General features: G+C 37.9%; 1 protein-coding gene across 1 annotated transcript in view; it reads left to right on the plus strand.

Moving 5' to 3' along the window:
- LOC104870937 (cadherin-related family member 4-like) overlaps window positions 1–18,550 on the plus strand; it is a 101,868-nt gene that overhangs the window by 16,536 nt on the left and 66,782 nt on the right. Inside the window, exons 7-14 of the mRNA XM_033755889.1 lie at window positions 809–931; window positions 2,725–2,828; window positions 4,569–4,714; window positions 6,379–6,549; window positions 8,867–8,961; window positions 13,955–14,067; window positions 14,762–14,907; window positions 17,728–17,908. Of these exons, the coding sequence (XP_033611780.1) occupies window positions 809–931; window positions 2,725–2,828; window positions 4,569–4,714; window positions 6,379–6,549; window positions 8,867–8,961; window positions 13,955–14,067; window positions 14,762–14,907; window positions 17,728–17,908 (1,079 nt within the window). The remainder of the gene's footprint in view (window positions 1–808; window positions 932–2,724; window positions 2,829–4,568; window positions 4,715–6,378; window positions 6,550–8,866; window positions 8,962–13,954; window positions 14,068–14,761; window positions 14,908–17,727; window positions 17,909–18,550) is intronic.

Raw genomic sequence — 18,550 nt, forward strand, 5'->3', positions numbered from 1 at the left:
TAGGGTCCAGCTAGTTCTGTCATTTGCAAGAATACCGGGGAGCAGCAGGTGGTTATTTTAAGCTTTTGAGTTCTAGGAAATCTTGTTAGAAGAGAGAATGAATATTCGATTAAAAAGAAATTCACAAAAGTCACTCAGTTTAAAAAAAAATAGGGCCGGGGATTTAGCTCAGCAGTGAGGTGGCCTGCCTTGCAAGCGCAAGGACCCGACTTCAATCCCTGGTTCAAAAAAAAAAAAAAACCCAAAAAAAGTCACTTAATTTTATTTAATGAATTTTTACCTCAATTCAAACTGCATTTTGTTGAGTTACTTTTGAGAATAGATTTATCTACTTTCACCTCTCTTCCTAAGTGGTGGCAAAAACTACAAGTGAATGAAAAACAAGATAAATCATGAACTATATTTTCAACTGTCCTGATATTTGAATATTGTTCATGCTCATAATTTTACTTTGTTTTGTGTTATTTAAACTGCGATAATGAGTTTATTTTGTATATTCTTTCAGAGTTGTATTTATTTGCAGGATCAGAATTAAATATTTTGTAAATTATCTTAGAAAATCTTCAGTGTTTTGTAGTTCTACTAAAAGCCTGTAAGTGTTTTGATTGTGTTAATAAGCTGAACGACTCAACTTTCTTTCCTTTATTAAAAGTAAGCATACATTAGTGGTTCTAATAACAGCTGGAACATGAAGAAACAACAAATTAATCAGCATAAAATATTCTACACATTTGTTTGGTTATGGCATGTTAGCGATCTTCACACTGTTCATTCATTTCTGGGGAGTAATACATATTTATTTTTCCAGTACACAATCGAGACTCAGTTATCAGGGCCGAAGATAGGAGCAAACTCTTTTGGAGTGGATGCTGTAAATGGCGTTGTCAGCTTGAAAGGAGAAGACACTTTGGACTTTGACAAAGGATACCATGTAAGCAACATATTTATTTTTCTACATAGAGTAAAAGGGAGCTTTTATCTATTTGAATTCATCATGAAAAATGAAGCACCAATTATTTTAGAGGAAGAGTTAATATTTAGTGTGATTCATTTGCAAGGATTTGTGTAGTTAACCAAAAGTCTGGATCCAAGCCTAATGTATATCTGAACAAAGGGTCAGGACTTTACTTTTAGATCTACCTTAAGTTTAAGGAAAGAAATTCATTTTATATGTCATTTTTATCAGGAAAAATCAAATTGGTACATCATTACTATTTAACTTTTTCTAAAAATTAAAGAAACTAAAAAGAGTCAAGCTTTCACACTAGAACCAATAGCCTAGAACGTTAAAACACGTAAGTAGCTAAGGAGTGAATCTTACAGAAGAATTCGAAACTAATGCCATAGGAAAGATGATTTATGGGAACTCTGTGAGAAATATAATTTAAGGAAAGCATTTCAGCATGATTTTTTAAAAATTTGGAGTGAAGAATGAAGTTTATAGAAGTAGGAACAACTGCCTAGAAAGAACCCAGCTACCTAGCTGCTGCGCTCATGTAGTCACACAGCAATGAGGTGTAAAGTATGAGAGATGAAGGAGTTCATTATCGCCGTCCTTACTATTATTGAAAAAAACATTTCTGTCTTCAGAAATGCCCCCACATGGAACAACTCAGTGCAGGACCGAGGGAATAGGGACAAAGGGGAGATGTGTAAGACATTATAGGAAAAATAGACAATTTACTGCTGATTCAATGTTTAGAAGAAAGAAGACTTCATAGTTGAGCATGGCCTTAGCTTTCTAGTTTTCAAAAGCACATAAATGGTAGAAGGAAGTGAATAGATTCCATTCAAACTCAATTTGTATTTTGGCCATTGGAGGATGGTGCAGAGGCCAATGATACAGAATACAGAGCTTTTAGACAGCGCGATTGCTGGTCCAAGATGAGATGAGGGGGAGAAGATGTGCAGGCTGCTCGGATGAGCCCTGTGGGACACGCTCTGCTGCTGCTTCTGGAGCTGCTGCTACACACACATGCAGCAAACTCCTGCCAAGTCCTTCAGTCCATCCCATCTTTCCATATGTGCCTGTGACCCACCATATAAGACTTTACACAGAGTCATGCATCCCAGAGATGGAAATTTGGGACAGTCATGGGAGACTCGACTCAGCCTGGAGTGCTGCACCCCACTGGGGTTGCTGGGTGCTTGCTCTTGATACATGGATTGTGTACTAGCTCGCCGCAGTGGTTTTTCCTCATTGTTTTCTCTGGGGCTATACTTGCTAATGTGAACGAAGGTCTCAGGGGTGAGAAGTGTGACAGGTGGTCAAGGAACACAGAACATATTTAAAGTCTAAAGATGTTCTCAACACTTAAAAAATTACATTACATCCCGGAGTGGCCCATGGCCCTGTTTCTAGGAGTTAAAGCCAAACAGCTGGCTTTGCCAGTAGTTTTCAGTGTGTTAGACTTTGGGTTAATGAGTGATTCTACAATTTGTTCATATTCTTTCATAGTTTTGGTTGAATTTCTTTTATATTCAGGCAAGCAGCCAAGGTACACAGACCTCTGAATTAAATTCGATGGCCTAGACAATGAAACTGTTTTGAAATTTACTACTAATCCAGCTAAGAAAGTGCTTGTATTTCCTTTAATTACTTAGAAGAGAAACAAAGTGTTTCTAACTGGAGGAAAAAAAAAACCCACCTTAACAGGAAACATCATGCAGAAGTATGTGCATTACCAAATAGTATATCACGAAGTTTTTAAAACTGTTTTTCAGGTTTTCCAGCTTACACTGAGAGCAACGGACACCACAGGTCTGTTCTGCCAAGGCACAATAATTATCAAGATTAGAAACATAAATGATGAAAGACCTCAATTTGAGTAAGCACATTTATTTCAGAGTGCAACCACAATGGTTAAACTTTTCATATGAATTGTAAATAATAATAATGAATATCTAGCTATGTGAGAATATTTTATGATATTCTGTTAAAATTGTATGATTATATATCCATAATTAATGCAGGCGCTAATCAAAGTGAAATATGCATTAGAAAGTACTGCAAAGCAAATTTGGAAGTGATTAGCATATAACATGGTTAAAATTTTTGGTGTGCCTTTTTCTCCCTTTGGTTTCTTTCCCAAATTTGTTCCAAAGCGCTTACATTTCTCTTTCATAGCTACAATAATTGTAAATAAAAACGTTGAGCTTAAAACATAATTTAGAATGCTTCAAGTATTTTAGCTTTCCTGTTCCTGAAATATAAATGTAGCATTCAAAAATGTTTCCTGATCATCAGTGAAAATTTAGATGATTTTCTATACTTGAAAATGCAGTAATCAGATGTATTATCATGATCTAATTGTGATCAAGTATTTCCCCCTACATCCATAAAGCTGAAAATGGAAGTTTTCACATTCGTTTTCTCTTAGTAGCAACTTGCGTCTCTACAGGGCACCAAGAGGAGTAGCCCACAAACTCGCTGTCTTTATGGCTTGAAAAGCAGAAGCAGAGCTGGAGCCCAGGCTCCTTCATCTCTAGAAACAGCTGCTCAGGAGGCAGAGGAAACAGCACCTTTGGGATTACTACTCTGTTACTGTCCTTCCTTTTGTAAGAATGAGCTGAGACTTTGACTCAAGTATTGGAATTCAGTCGTAGGCATTATGAGCAGCCCCCAGATTGCCAAAATGTTGTCTCCAGATATTTTTAATCTCTTGAGGTATAGCACAGTAAATAACATTGAATGAAATGAAAAGTTCCGGGTATGGGTCTGGGGATTCCCTTTACATTATGTGTGAAGGACCCACGAAGCAGGTTGCTCCGGCAACCTCCTTCATCATTTCCCTTCCTTCTCCTTGAGCCTTACATGCCTTTCAAGTCTTCTTGCCACTCTCTCCAATCCCCAGAACCAGTGTTTTTTTCTTGCCAGATCTGTAGCAGCATCATGGCATTTATCACACACCATTACAGTGAGGTGTTAACTGCGTTCCCTCTTGGCAGTGAGCTCCTGCATGTCACGAGCTAAGGCCTAGTCACATGTGTGTGAACTGGCACGACACACAGTAGGTCATCAGTAAGGAATGGCTCAGTGGAAGGCTGAATAAGAGAAGGATTTAAGTTTCTGAAATGCTCTAGAAATGACTGCAGACTTTATATATGACTTAACGAGATGAACAGTAAAATCATGACAATTTTGATAACTCGCTTAATGAGTTATTTGGACAGCATTTCATTCAACCAGACAAGAAGATGAAAATGAATATATTATATTCCTTATGTTTAATTCCAACTATTCCGTGCATTGGATAGTTGGAAGAATAGAAGCCCACTGTCCCATTCTGTTTTCACCCCCCTTTTTGTCATGATACCTTTGATGTCTGTTTTCATACCCAAGACTGTATGAGTGAAAATTAATGTTACACACACACACACACACACACACACACACGCACACACACGCACACACACACACATGAAGAAGCTATGCAACTTTATGCCACTAATAAATTTCGTACATTTGACTAGATTTGGAACAGGTCACCATTACCTGAAAATTATACATGTAAGAATTTGTGAATTTGTACCACCAACAGTTTTTCCATCACCATGTTTCCCTTTAGACCATTTCCTCTGGACTCCATTAATGTGACGGAAAAGAAAGCCGTTGGAGAAATTGTAGCAAGAGTAAAGGCGATAGATCCAGACGAAGACACCAGCATCACTTACGCCTTTAAAACTCAGCAGGAGATGTTTGGCTTGGACCCTTGTAAGTTTGAGATAAATACTTACAGCCTGTTTTGGCTAAAGGTTCACTATCTGATCTTCTCACTCCCTTTAGAATTTGGGCTGGCAAAACTACCCTTGCAAAATTAAACATAGAGAAGCAAAACCAAAACAACATGTGGGGTTTAGAGAGGCTATTTTTCTTCTTATAAAAATGGCATTCTTTTACAATAAGAAGTGACGTCAGACCTTGCTTTTATAACTGGCCACCAATTTTCAAAGATAATTGATACAAATGATTCTGTGAAATCCTTTGTAAACTGCATAAGCCCTAGCTGTCTCTTCAGTTGGGCTTTTCCGGTATAACTGGTGGTTGATTATGGATATATCTCTGGCTATGAGGACAGGATTACTGTTCTAAAATTCTGCTCTCCTAGGAGCTAGCTTGGTACTAAATTTTATCATCCACAGGTTCAAAGAAACAGAAGCACCAGGCATGTAGTGTGGGATTGGTTGCTTAGTCTCTGAAAGGTTCCTGTGTCTGAAGCTAGAGTGCGAAGTCCACAGGGAAGGAATCTGGAAGAAAAGAAGGATGGGAGGTGGGGGCATTAGGGGTGGATGGGAACACGGAAGTGCACGCTGGGCCGCTGCTCCACAGGGTGGACCGAAACTCCTTCTAGTTCTTCCTGCCTCTGCCCTTGGCTGCCTCATGCCCCGTAGAAGCCGGGGCCTCTGGTCACAGGGCTAATGTACACACTTGTTCTAGAATCAGCGAAGCACAAAGATTTAGAAAGGCAAGTAAGGTGGTCACAGGCTTAAGCCACCTGCACACCCTGGACCAGCCTGGACTCGTGTAAGACGCTAAAAGCTGCTGTCCCCTTCTCCACTCTCAGAGGGCCACTAATCTCCCTGAGGGCTGAGCAAAACCAGAACCACACAAGAAATAGAGTTCTGGGAAATATAATTTGGCTTAGTAACATTAATGCATTATAAAGTCATAACACTGATCATCCAATACATGAAATAATTTATTTGAATCCTTAGAGTTGGAGGAAATTCATGCGTTTATCTTCAAAATGCTCATTTTGAGGGAGAAGAACCTAGCTACGGGAAATGTAAGTGCGACCAAGGCCTAAGTGGGAGTGACTACACCATTCAGGAGAGGGTCAGAGTACAGGAGGCCAAAGCAGAAGAAGAAATGCCAGGGAAGGCAAGTTTTGTGCCAGAGCTAAATACTTACTCCTGTCTGCAAATTTCCCTAGGTTTGAGCCTCAAGCTCACTTTACATCTTTTTAAGTGATGAGATTAACTAAATGGCAGAGGCAATGCATGATTATGATTTTAACATGGTTTAGCTAGCTTTTCAGGTGCAAAAGGCCAATAACTCTATTGTTTTAATAGAAAGAAGGCAGAACGATATGTGTTTAGAATTGTTCAAGTCAGAAAGCTTCTTCCTGTCCTCCATAAACAACAATAAAATAATTACAATTTAGAGATGGGTGGAAATACAATAAAATTTTCTAAACATAATAATGTTTAGGTGTACACATAAGGTAAACAGAAGGTTTTAAAGAAATAATTTGAGGATATATAGTAGATAAATATCACTTCCTTCTGCGTGGAAAAATAAAGTAAGTGAATTAAAACATCACCCATGTAAGTGAACTTATTCGAGACCAGTACTGTTTAATTTATTGCTTTCATTAGCTACAGGAATAATCACACTTCTCCAGCCTTTGCATCTGGACAACCGCAAAGCCTACTCTCTGGACATGGAGGCCAGAGACAGCGGGAATAATACCGGTGCTTATACGCTCACTGTGTGGGTGGGGCGGGAGGAAGAAGCCATCGCCTGCGACCCGAACTTTGAAACAGGTATCGTTCACTCCAGTTTCACTGACAAGATCTGAGAGATGTTGCTGCAGCCGTAGTACTTTCAAAATATCGTGTTGGTAATTTTGTAGGAGTTTGGGTTGTTTACATTTATAAAGGACCAGTTTTTTTAAAACCTGAATAAAATGAGAGACGCATCCCATGCCCAAGAGGAAGGAAATTGGAGTTAATGTAGTTCTAATTCAACTTTCATTTCTTTCTGTGATGGATGGAACGTAGGAGTAATGGCAAAATTATTCTATATTTATCTGTAGCAATCAACATGTAACATAAAAATCTAACTAATAAAATATACTTTTCACATCCAAGGTATAAAAATAACACATCAAAAAGCAGCATTGTTTGAGGAATAAAGAAGTTAGCCCTTTTTAAGATGGGAATTTTGAAACATGTGGAATACCATTTTAGTAAATATTTACTTGGAATATTGATTACAATCTTTATCTGTGTTTCCAGGTCTTAGAGTTTGTGAAAGTGTGGAACATATAGTTACAGTATAGTGCAAAGTTTGTAATAGAGTTTGTAATATTGGAAGTGATCCAAACATCCAGCTGTGAGAATTTAACAATAAGGTGGCACATAGATTTGATGCTTAGCCATTAAAATTATGTGTTCAAAACAAGAGATGAGGCGTAGCATAAACTCTAAATAATTTCCTTATTTTATAATGTAATGCTGATCATACCTTATTTTATACAGAATCATTTCACTTTGTAAGATTACAGTAAATTATTCTTTACTAACTTTTTAATAAGCATGCTCTACTGTTAATTTTTCTTTCATTACAAATTCTACATTTAGCTATAAAATTTTGGCTTCCTGAATTAGAATCACTACTTCTAATAGTATGCAGCTTTCCATTTGATTTTGTTCCCAGAAAGTACTCATTTACATTGCTTTTTAGATATATCTGTTATAGTCAATTTAAAGCAATACACAGAGGTAGTTTTCAGTGTGATTAAAACAGGAGAGGGAGGGGGGGACCGAGGTGAGCCACAGGTCACCCTCCAGCTTGGTGTCTGTGAAAACACTATCTTCTGGATCATCATGAAGTAACATGCTGTGCTTTGTCATTTCCTTTCGGTCTCCCTGAATTTCATAGGCACTAAAGAGATACACATGGATCCTGAGAAGGTCATTCAGACCTGATTTCTAGCACAGACTTGGCGGCCCCAGGGTGAACTTCTCAGACTGTTAAGATCATGGTCCTCTTCCATCATGTGGATTGGGCCCTGGGCTCAGAGGAGGAAAAAAATTCAGTGCCACGTCCATGCAGTCTAATTCTGCAGGACGCTGCAAAGTTACTTATAGAGTATAGGCCTATGATTTGACACACATGTATTCAATATACTTACTGTGTTTAATTATTGAGTTGCTCTAATTAACCAGAGCAAATGAGTGAATTAAGGGAATCTGCTTCTTCAAACCCAGTTTGAAGCAAAGGAACAAAATGACCCTGACCTGTTCACACAAACATTGTTCCATGACATTCTTAGACATAGACGAGTGTGCAGTTTTGCAGGGCTGCATAATATCGACTGGACTTGGTATCCAAGACTAAAATGCTGAGTAAGTGGCAACCCTTTGAGATAAAATCCTTTCTAGGCTTGCACAGCAGAGGAAGAGACTGCCAATCCTTTAAATGCGTCTGCTTCTGTGTTGGCCCTGGGGGTTGACAGAATCACAGGGGCATTCCTGGAAGGGAGATGGGGAGCAGGGTGTGGAGAGCATGTACTCTATCCACACTGCACAGGTGAGGGCAGCAGTGGAGAAGACTGATGCCTCTGTCGTACTCTACTTTGTGGACATTCTTGTGAAAATGGGTAAAATCTTCGTATTCTACTGTAAAGGAATGGCAGCTGAGTATGTTAGTGAGATTGATGTTGTACCAGACACTGAGATAGGATATCCTCTTCCACACATCAGTCCAAGACTTAAAAATAGAGCCATATGAACCTCAAATTTTTAACACTTTCCATCATGAATGTTAAAGCAAATATACATTTTTTAATTTCCAGTTTTTTCTTGAAACAAACATCATTAAGAAACCTATATGAAAGCCAGGCACAGTGGCACACACCTGTGATCTTAGTACAGAGTCCTGAAGCAGGAAGGTCCCTTGCATCCAGGAATTCCAGATAACCTGGACAATAGAGGGAGGGACACCCTGTGTTAAACAAAACTAATCAAAATAACCAACGTAGAAATTCTTACAGCATGACGTCTCATAGCCCCTGCGTGATACAAACTGTCGCAGGAGAACACGATAATGCAAGTTATCACTCACAATCCATGTGTTGCCCAGGTGTTTCCCTGTCCGTTCCTGAAAATGTCCCTGCATCAGCCTTTATATATATGGTTCTTTCAAGAGACCCAGATCCAGGGCAAGAAGTTGAAGTAAGTTTATCACTATCATTTTTTATTTTTCCAAATTTGATTTAAAAAATCAGGTGCTTAATTTTCAATAAGCAAACAATGATTTCATCAAGCTTTTAATTAGTTTTTCCACCTTACAATGAACGTTGAAGTGAGAGAAGGAAGTTGAACACTAAAACGTGGTAATATAGCGTACAAATGGTATGTCTTAAAATGAAAGCAAAAGACCTAGAACGGTCTGAGATCACTTGAAAAATTAGTTTGTATTTTATTAGGACTTATCTGATGACATTTATACACACAGAATGTCCTTTACATTGTTCATTCCTATTTATTCATGCTACAAGGCATGTTTTCTGCATGTTACACATAATTTGAATAAAGGATATTTTATATTTTCATATTATTTCTGGTTTCAGCAAGACTATAAGAAATAATGAATTAATGAGTAATAGATGACAAAATAGTCACAGCTTAAGAGGGGAAAAGAGAAATTTAAGCTAATTTATTCATCATTATTTTCTTAGAAATTTTTATGGTATAATGTGAGCCATAATCAAATTAAATGTTTAAGAAAAATGGTTTCTTGATTACATATTATAAATTACATTAATATATTGGAACTATTTTGCCTTACATTTAGTGACTTCATCAAATTCTCCATAGAACGGACTTAGACTGTTTTCTACTTATTCATGCTTGTTGTAAAAATATTGGCTTATTACTATCATTTGGGAATATGGTTAAAGCTAAAACTTGAGGGAAATGCTTTCTGGAGAATTTTGTCTCTATGTAACTTTTACGGTTCCCTGATTATAATGAAGCATTCATCAGCACACCGGTTCACAGGAGTGCAAAGGCCACCATAGGGGAGATGGACGTGCTTGATTCCCAGGCTAGAAGCTCCTCGCCTGTGTGTGTGTGTGTGTAGGTCAGGCCATGGGATAATGCTCATTGGTGGTTTCGGGACATATGTACGGGCTTAGGCTAGGACAAGCACATGTGTGTAGGATGCCAATTGTATGCTCACATGTATACTGTCTACAAGTGAAAATTGCTGTAAAATTCAAATTGCATTGTAAAAGGCATTAGGGAAGAACAACACAACACAGATTGGGAAGATGATAATTGTAATAAATCCTAAGCAAGGAAGAGACAAAAGGAGATGTTTTTCATGAGAAATGTTTAATGCATTTTAGTCTAATACAGGCCAACTTTGGTTGTTCACTAACAGATGACTGAAAGTAAGGTAATAAGCCCATCAAATGCTGTTGTGTTTTTTTTTGAAGTGGCATTGGATGTTACATCTCCCTGGTTTGACTGTGTTTCTTTGAGCCAGGCCCTGGATGTAAATATTTTACAGTTTAGTTTCTTTGTGGATTCTTTTCAAAACCTTTAATATTCATCTTGAATACTAGTCTGTTTATGAACAGGGGTAGTAACCGTGGATATTCTTATATTGATTCCCATAAAGACAATATCTCTGGACACAACAATACATTATTTTTGTCAGACAGAAAATCAATACAGAGATGGGGTAAATGGTTTCTTCCAAATAATTCAGTGCATCTACTGCCTTCAGATACACTTCCTGAGTATGCAATAGAGGGGAATGCTTTTTATATTGGAAAAAGCTGTAAATGCAACACCAGAAACTAAACTAATTATGAAACCAATGACAGCTATTTACCAAAAATGCTCTAGTACTTAATCACAAAAACCAATGGGAAAAGTACAGCTAAAGATGTGAAAGAATGTTCACATTGTTTTGAAGTCTGGAACTAAGAGTAAGTTTAGAGTTTATTTATGGGCACTGTCTTCACAAAATTAATTTTGGTATAGCTCTTGCCAAATAATTGCATCAAAACTGTCAGTTCAAAATTCATGCTTTTCCACTCATGTATTAACTATGTTTGTGTGGTTTTCTTCCTAAGTTTTTAATACTAAATTCTTCAAGTAATGCCACTGACTATTTTGCTTTGGATTCACTGAGTGGTATCATTTCTAAAACCGCTGAACCTCCTTTGGACTATGAAACAAATCCTAAGGTGAGACTCAGTGTGAAACAGAATAGTTAAATATTTGACAAATTAAAATAATCATTAAAATTTACCTAAATTGAAACAAAAGTTACTATACTTACAGTAACAGTAATGCATTTTTGCATTATCTAGCATAAATGTATGCTTATTGTAAGAAAATAAAGCTTATTAGTTTCGTTTTACTTTTTAATTTAGACTTCATTGAAATATCATTTTGTGTGTACTTCTTAGAGTTTAGATAGAAGATAGAAAATAGATCACCTGTATTCAAAAGCCTAGAACGATGGTAATGTTGTATGTGTTTTAAAAAGTTAGATTTCCTTTAGTCTTGAATTATATGGACAATTGCACCTATTTCTGCCTTACTCAACTCGGGAGGCTTGCCCTAGCCCTAACCTCTTTCCCTCAAGCCTCAGTCAAATAGCAAGTTTGCAAAACATGTGACAGAAGAAGTTTATAAGGAGACAGAGGACAACACAGATTGCTCTTGCCTAACAAATTGTTCTGGAAAATGAGGCCAATAAATTTCAAGTGTGTTCTGTGTATTTTGAATATTTCTCAATGTTAGGCAGTAGTAGATTTATAAGGCATTTTTAAAAACCACGGCTTTTAAAATTGCAATTTATTTAAATAATTTGGCTTGAAATTTTCTTGTCATGTGAGAGTTAAAAAATAAAACAGCTAAAACAGCTACTTTTCTGGATTGTGTCTCCTAACCAGCTTTGCTATATCACTCAAATTGCCTTCATTTGTTTTATTTCTTTGTTCTTTTATATAGCAGTCAGGATTAATTTTATTAAAAAGTCTCACTGACATTTTTATTTTAATTGCATTGAATTTATAAATTACATGGAGGAAAACAGGCATCTTTATCACCAATAACCTTGGAAGATTCACTCATTGATTTAGAACTCCTTCAGTAACATTTTCTGTTTTTTATCCATAATGTTCTTTCACATAATATATATGCTATTCTTAGACATTTTGAATTTTATTGATGAAACTTTATTTTTAAGTGTTTTTCATGGTTATGTATGAAATTATTAATTTTGCTATTTTAATCTTGAAAAATAGCAACGTTGCAAAATTGTTTTTTGGATTCTAGTAATTCACTGATGACCTTTTATTTCCTATGTGTTATGTGTTCTGTTATTTCCATAAAATATCTATGGAAATTGACAGCTGTTTTTTTCTCTCTAATTGTTATAATTTTTTTACTTAATATATGCTTTGCTTTTCTGATGACTACTTCTGGAACAATATTTACAAGAAATGGTGTTAGCTGGAATCCTTGTTTTGTCATGATTTACAAAGATATTATTTAAAAGTTTCTAATAAGAATGGTATTTGCTATAGAGTTTTTGGTAAGTAATCTTGATTGAATAAAGAAAACTTCATTTATTACTAGTTTGTTAACTTTATCAGGAAATTAATTTTGACTTAAGAATCTTTATCTGCTTAGATTAGTATGTAGTTTCTTTTTCTTTAATCTATCAATACTCTGAGTTACATTAGTACATTTTCTATGATTATCCATCCTTGTGTTCGGGCATGTAGTCCATCCCACGTGAGATATTTTTCAATACAGATTACTGAATTCAATTTACTAATATCTTAATTAAATTTTGATACTTGAATCCTGGTTAGCTATTCATTTATTTGTGTACTTATTTCCAAAATGAGCTTATCTTTAGAAGAGCTTTCATGCCGGAAACCTATTTGGGTGATTTTGAGGATTTGTCCTCCGGAGGGTAACATGCGACCTGGGCCAGTTTAGATGTGAATTTGATGTCTTGGAAATTCTCAGGCCACATAGTTAATATGGACATTAGGTGGCTCCTCCACTTATCATTTCACGTCAGGAGTATTCCGGAAGGACTGGGCCAGTGATTTTGCTCTGTACGTCATTCTGAGCTACAGGAGAACCACTGCTCCATAGATTGCCTCCCTCATTTGATTTGCATGCCAGTCTTCCCCATTTGAATGTAATTTCTACCAAAGCAAAGTCATTTTAACTTAGTCTTTATTTCTAGAATATTGCACATTACATCAAATGATCAGTATTCAAGAGTTTTTTAATAAAAGCACGAACTCTAGTTATTGGTTCAAAAGTGTTTTATTCACTATTTTGCATCCCAAAGTACTCTTGTTGCCATCCTTACCCTTATTCTTCTTCTAAGAGGTAGTTTTTGGCATGAACAAATTATTCATTCTTCTCTTACTATATATGCTTTCTTGTTTGCTTCTTCTGTCTCTAAATAAACAATCCATACATGCTGTTTTGCATAATAATTTACTTACATGGTAATGCTGTTGTGAATGTCAAATTTTAATAAACTTTCCTTGTGATCTTCAATTTTTTTCTTAATTTAAAATATTCTTGAATTAGAAGGCTAAATAAGGTGCAGTTTTATTAAATTCAATGTATTTTGAAGGGATCACGTGTACTCATTATTACAGAATTAAATTTAATTTAAACCTTAAAACCTTTGTTGGCTTCATTATACCTGGTTAATAATTTATTAGGCTACATTTCTGAACGATTTGGAGCATTGGAATGTCACTCCTTTAAATAAAATTTTACATTTTTTGAAATTTATAAATCATCTAAGTCTTTCAAAAATATCCAAGAGTAAGATGGTCGCAGAACTAAGTTTATTTCTTTAGTTTTCTATTCCAACAAATTTTAATCTCAGGTTTCACCTTAAACATAGTCCGCTGAAACCTGTTAAAATAGGACCTAAGGCCCCTACCAGCTGGAAGGCAGCGTTCATGGCAGAAACTGATTGAGATTATGAACCTTGACCCCTTTCACCCGAGGGTCTTCAGGTGTTTGGGGAACTATAAACTTTTATGCTTCCAAAATTTTAAAGTGTATCGCAGTTTTACTTTCAAAGCGTATTTTGCTTAAAGAGCAACTGTATACTTTAAGCACTGCAGAAGCAGCGACTTCTCCCTTCCCCCTTCCGTAGCATTTCCAGTTCGTGATCGCCATGCGGAGCCGCGGGAGAGGCCCGGCGGAGTCCTGCGTGGGCACCGTCACCCTGCACATCCAGGACGTCAACGACGAGAGCCCGCTCCTCACGTGAGCCTCGGGTCCTGCAGTCCTCAGAAGCCGGGGTTTCACAGTGAAACTGTCTATGGATCAATCTCAATGTTTTACTGTTATTTCCAGTCTGAAATTTCTCTAGCATATTCAAAGCCGTCTTAAGATACCAAACTTCTTTGAACTCTATCTTGCTGCTTTTTAATCCCTCAGGGAGTGTTACCTCCATTCATTTACCTTTTGCTCTGAAAACTACAAAAGATGATCCGATTTATTGGTGAAATAGAATTCAGGTTTTCACTTCCTCCTATTTATTGAAAATAAAATATTATAGGAAATGTACATCGTTGTGTTCATATTGTGAGATCAGTACAGCCGCTGGAGAGAATTTGGATATTATTAAGTCTTTGCCGGCCCGGAAATGTTTCCACATTTAATGGGTATGAAGTCAAACAGCGAGGTCTGCAGCGGTGGTAGAACTTTCTTGCCTGTAACAAAGGGAAGTTTACCGGTCAGTGAAGAGCACTATAAAGAGAGTACATAAAGTATTAAGTTCATTTTGTAATAAATAATCATTCTCAAAAATGTGTAACAATCTACAGATGGTTTGAAGGTATCAGCCCTAAGCTTCTACTGCACAAATTATATGGAATTTAAAATACTGACCGTGCGACCTAGATGAAGAGAGACGCTTGTTTACATCGAGTGATAAAAATGTCCCTTTGTCCCACAGATACTCGCCTGATGCTCCTCTGTATGTTCATGAAAACGTGCCGCTTGGCACAAAGCTGACGACGCTGACGGCCACGGACAGAGATGCAGATGACTCGGTGCGCTATGAGTTTGTAGAGACACACAAAGAATTTTTCATAAATGAAGGTATGGCAATTTTTATGGCTAATCATTACAGAAAGCATAATATGAATATTTTTGACCAGTTAAAAATAAGCCCGACTGTTACTCTACTAGGAAGAAACCATCTCGAGCCAGCGCGCGTGTCAGCACCCTTACCGTGTTTATGTGAGGTAAATGTAACCTCTCCTCCCTTCTCCGTGTGGGAATGAGCTGCACGACCGCTTCTCCCAGAGACTCCAGATGGCTCAGACCCACAGCAGGTTTCCCAGCACCGCACCGCAGTGTTTTTCCTCGGAGAAACACATTTTCCCATGGAAGGTAGAAGGCCCTCCTCTTATTCTCGCACTCACTTGTAGCGAGAGACAGAGAAGTGGATCGCACAGGAGAACGCTGTGGCCAGTGGTCACTAGAGAATGGAAAGGTCCGGAGGGAGAGGGGCTGGGCAGAGTGGGGTGAGGGTAAGGAGAGGCGGGTAGGAGGAATTGGCTCTGGTCTTTGCACGGTGTGGTGCACTTTGCATCAGCTAGACCAGCGCAGAAGTTCCCAGTGCACACACGAGATTAACCCTGAAGGAGATGAAAGTGCTTATTACCGATGTGTTCATTATACGTGGATACGTGCACATAAGTGTCACACGTGATGTACTCTCAGAGTGAGTGTGTATCAATACAGAGTTATACAGCCTTATGTTTGTACTCTACAACCCACCGTATAAAATGAGTCACCCCGAGTTCACAGAGACATGAATACATATATAAATGGAGAGTTGGAGGAGGAATGGAATGTTTACATAGTTTCAAAATTCAGTAATAGTGCAAGATATATGATTTTCCCTTTGGTTTCATGTTTCTGCCTTGTTTGGTTAAGGGTTTTGTTTAGTGAAATATGTATTATGACCTATTTCTTGTTAGAGAACTGTCTTTATATAATTATATGATTACTATAGTCCATTTTCTTTGGAGTACAAATTTGAACATTGTCAACTAATAGGGTATTTTATTGAGGCAATGCCAGGCTACTGTACCCAAGTGCACAATTTTTCATCTAACTTATTTCTATTCAATCTTTTTCTATTTATCTTACATTTGTTGTATTTTTAAAACTTTGCATACTTTTCATTTGATAAGTAAAATGTCTTAAATTAAAAAAAAACAGAATACATCTCGAAAACATCAAGATAAGACAGTAACTTAGGTACATACTCCACTGGCAGCCACGCCCCAGCTTGGTCAAGTAACTAAAGCAGATGTCATCAGTAAGGACACGAGCTAATGTCAGACAACGAGAATGGAGCAGAGCATCTGTGACATTTAGTCAAGAGGTACACAACCCAAATCTAATCACGAGCAAACATCCAGCAAGGTCGGTTTGAGAGAAATCCTCCAAAATGGCTAGCCTTTAATCTTCCAAAAGGCCAAAGTCATAAAACTCAAGGGAAAACTGAAGAACTGTTACAGACTGAAGAAGCCCAAGGAGACACGACATCGGGTGATTCTGAACTAGAACATCTGCCCGAAAAACATAGTGACCACCGGTGAAATGTGACTGAGATACTCAGTGTTGCAGGTCTATGTGATCATTCTGCTTTTGATTCATGCACTTTGGCTGCCCTGCAGAGTAACTCTGCTTTTGGGAAATCACATTAAAATAGCAGGGTAGGTGAGGCATTAGGTCAACAAATTGCTCTCAGGAGAAAAAAATCTTTTCCACAAATTTGTGATTATTTAAAGACTTAATTACATAGGAATAGACACACACACACACACACACACACACAAAGATGACAGCTATACATGATAGGTAGAGAAGGGCCAACACTTTCGATCATATTCTAAAAATTCCAGAGGAAGCAACCCAAAGCACTGGGATAAGAAATACACAAAAGTACCATTCAGGGACACAGTCCAATAATAAAAGATGTGAAATTCCATATTTAAAAAGAAAATGATGTTGCTAGAAAAAGCAATCCAGACTGGCTAGATCTGAGACATATTCTAATAAATTACTAAACGATAACTTTAAAAACAGTTATTTGAGGTCCTAGGCAAAACAAACAAACAAACAAACAAAAAAGACTGAGTTACTTATAAGAGGGTGGTGATGAAATTAGAGACATTTGGCCAGAACCTTTTTCATAAGTTCATGAAATAACATATTTAGAAAACTTGAAGACACCAAATGAGCATTAAAAATACACAGACAGCAGAATGATCTCGTGCATAAAGACAATAGACAGATATGAGGGAGGTGGAAGCACTAAGGAAATCAGATTTCTGTAGCTCCTCCTGAGCAGTGCACTAGGCAATGCACTAGAGGGAACACAATCCCAGAGAGTGAGCACTTTGGAAGTGAGGGGAACACATATGCTGTACAGGGGAGCATCCGTGCACTGCTCATGAGAAAGTGAGCACACTTAAGCTTCCAGGCTCTGCAAACTGGGTACAGAAATAATCAGAAAGCAATGCCCAGTTAACTTGTGACCAGTTTTCTTTGTTGTTGCGTGGCACTCACATCCGCCCTCCTGCCCCTAAGCACCTTCGTCTTCTCCCGGATTTTCGTGTGCTCCTTTTTCCACGTTCAGCATAGCCTTCACTTTGTGCTCCACACCCCACCCTCACGACCCTCTCGTGAGATGTCGTCCAATCACCACGTGTACGAAGTTCCTGTCTTCCCTGTCGCCAAGCCAACCACCTTCTCACAGATGGGCAGTGTGACTGGCTGCTTAGCTTCACCAAGTTGGCAGTCAGCCTTTATTGCATGCTAAGAACTATTTTACCCAGGCCATGGCTTTAGCTCCTGACTGTATCCACCTGCTGACTATGTTTTCATCTGGCTGCGTTTTAGATTCAGGAGAGGTAACAGTGGCCTATCCTTTGGACTATGAAGATGTAGGCATCCCAAAGTCTTGGGTCTTATGTGTCAGAGTGTATGACAACCAACGGGCACATTCAACAACTGGGACACTCACGGTGATTCTCCAGGATGTGAATGACAACTCGCCTCGGTGCTCTCGGGACATTTACACGTGAGTCGTGATCGCCATTGCTCAGTCTTTGGGTTTCGCATAGAGAGGCACAGGAGAGAAATAAATGGGTGATCGTTGTACCACCTCTGGAATGAAGCAAAAGCTATTCATTCTTTCCTTGGCTTATTTGAAGAGAACATGTAGCTTTTTTTCCTTTCCCTTCACTGGCACAAGAACACTTGCTTTATTTGTGATCTACAAAAGTTCAGCATTCAAGTCTGAAATGCTCCCAAATTCGAAACTATCTGTGTACTAGCATGATGACAGATTTTGGAGCATTTCTCCTTTGGGACTAGGAATGTTCAACCTGAACACAGAAAACCATAGGGAAAAAGTAGGTGTGTGTGCATCACATCAGCATACCACCTGTATGGGACCAACAGCCATGCGTAGGAAGACAGCCTTCCGCCTGAAACACAGAAGGTCCTGCCGAGCAGAAACGATGTACTGCACCTTCTTAGGAAAGGTTTTGGGTGATGTACCCATGAATGCCATATCTCCCACTTAAACAACATTTTGTAAATAAATATACAGAAAAGCAATCATATAGTAATAAAACAAGTACAGAACCCACATGCAGAAATTGTGTCTTTGCTCCATTGTACTTCAACGATGACATTTTCTAGTCTCATAGAAGTGAAG

Source organism: Fukomys damarensis, unplaced genomic scaffold (assembly GCF_012274545.1).
Source record: "Fukomys damarensis isolate Sample0158 unplaced genomic scaffold, DMR_v1.0_HiC HiC_scaffold_4, whole genome shotgun sequence".
In the NCBI taxonomy this organism is placed as follows: Eukaryota; Metazoa; Chordata; class Mammalia; order Rodentia; family Bathyergidae; genus Fukomys; species Fukomys damarensis.